Source organism: Emiliania huxleyi, assembly GCF_000372725.1.
Source record: "Emiliania huxleyi CCMP1516 unplaced genomic scaffold EMIHUscaffold_2976, whole genome shotgun sequence".
Classification (NCBI taxonomy): domain Eukaryota; phylum Haptophyta; order Isochrysidales; family Noelaerhabdaceae; genus Emiliania; species Emiliania huxleyi.
Genome location: NW_005199789.1, coordinates 245 through 2,162, shown reverse-complemented (window position 1 = coordinate 2,162; position 1,918 = coordinate 245). Strand labels below are relative to the sequence as shown.

General features: G+C 62.5%; 1 protein-coding gene across 1 annotated transcript; it reads right to left on the bottom strand.

The window, feature by feature from the left end:
* Window positions 1-26: 26 nt before the first annotated feature.
* On the bottom strand, window positions 27-1,528 carry EMIHUDRAFT_255014 (hypothetical protein; the record flags this gene model as incomplete). Its single annotated transcript, XM_005775657.1, has 4 exons — window positions 27-293; window positions 567-648; window positions 838-894; window positions 1,053-1,528. 4 exons carry the CDS (start codon window positions 1,526-1,528, stop codon window positions 27-29), a joined length of 882 nt encoding a protein of 293 aa, XP_005775714.1.
* Between the last annotated feature and the right edge of the window lie 390 nt (window positions 1,529-1,918).

Below are 1,918 nucleotides of genomic sequence, written 5' to 3'. Positions count from 1 at the left end.
CTGAGGTGCAGGGAGGGCGTCAATACTCACAGCACTGGTGGTTCGGCCTCTAGGAGGCGGGCGGCACCCGAGCGGCTGGCGTATTTTCCGGCCAGGCCGACGAGGGTGAAGGCGTCGATGAGCATCAAGCCGCCCGTGGGCCGCGCCAGGGCCGCGGCGGGTCCTGGCGACCCCTCGAGGGAGGCCAGGGTGGCCAGGGCAGCAGTCACAGCCTGGGAGGAAAAGTGCGCCGCCGACGCGCACTTCTCGCGCGGGTCATTCTCGGAGCTGTCGGGGGCGTGCGAAGCTACCGCCTGCGAACGGCCGGTTGGTAGACGTCATGGCCGGCATGTACGACCCTTAAGAACCCGCGTACGACCAGAAGGTCGGCTGTGAGGTGAGGCTAGAAGGCAGCCCAAAAACTGGTGGATTTGTGTTGCTGACAATTGAGGGCGATCCGCCGTGAACTGACGGCAGGCAAGCCGGCAGGTGGGGGGCGGGGATGTGCCGGGTGGATCCCCAAGCGGGCGAGCCGGGCCCGTGCATAGTTCGGGCGCGGCGGGCGCGCGAGCGTGAGAAAGACGCACCGACATGCTGGCGCTACCGGTCTCTTGTTGCCTGATTTTGACGATTCTCGTTGGACCGTCGCTCGGAGCGAAATCCCAAAACCTCTCAGCTCAAAGGGGGAATTTATTTGTTTGGGCAGTGTTCGACCGGGCTACCAGCAGGACCTGCGCATGCGCAGCGCACATAGAGCTATTCGCCGTATATGCCGAATTTTATCTTACGAGATCCGGCTTCTTGCCACCGACTCCGCGTTATAGCGCTAATTGACTTCTCGCGCACACGCGCGCCGACCCGCGCTCGCGCTCCTCGCTCACTGTGAAAGCGGCGCGCTCGTGCGCCGGGTCCACCCTCAAGACGCTCGAAACGGTCGCCGACCAGGCCAATGCAGCCTGTCAGTCACTCAGGTATGGGGCTTATGATCGTCTCTCCGATGCGTAACGCGATGCCCTCCAAGCGCCGTCTCTGCCGAGGCCACGCCTTGGTGTCGTTGCGGAGCGTGCGTGGACCCTGTCAGCTTCCGGAGCGAGGGCTTGCCTCCGAGTTGGCCTGGCTTCTGCCTCGCCAGATGCAAGGAGGCCATATGCGCACGGCGCAATGCCATCAGCGTGCTATTTCGCGGGATCCGGCGCAGCGTGCTGTTTCGCACAAGGCTGAGCCGTGGCCGACGCGGGTGCTGCTGCGCCTGCATCCGTTCCGGTATCCCGGGCCGGGCTCTGAGAGTGCTGCGATGCGACGCCACAGGGCCGTTGCCTCCGCGCGCGATGGGCGTCCTCGGGCGCTCTCCTCCCTGACCGGACCGTGGCCCTTGGATAACCGAGTGTCTGGGCGTCAGCTGTGCCGACAAGGTGCCGACTGACAGCGCCGAAGCTGAATCACGGTCCTGCTGAATCACGGTAGCGATGAGCACACCGAAGAATCCGAACGACACCAGGGCCGAGGCGCACACGATCGAGCTTCGGAGCTGCTGCGCGGGCTTGGCCATGACGCAAAAGTTGCTTCGTTCGTGTCCTCACCACGGCAGCCGAAAAGAATTTTTCGCGCCGCGGGTGATGATGTCTGCTCTAATTATTTATAGGCACGGGACGAAAAGAAGGAACGCACCCGCGCACGAAACTAGGCACGGGAGCAAAAGAAGGAATTCGGGCGCTTAATGAAAATTTTCTTCTCTCTCCGGGTGAGTGCGCGCGAAAGAGGAGACTGAAAGAGGAGACTGAGATGCGGAAGCTCCAGGGGGGGAACGGGGTGGCAGCCTGCAACAAAGACAAGCACGGTATTTGTGGATGAAAGGTGGCGCGGGCCGCTGGGCTGGTAGTACATTAATTATGCACATGCATGAATGAGAGGTGACCTCGCTCCCAACTAGATCGAGATC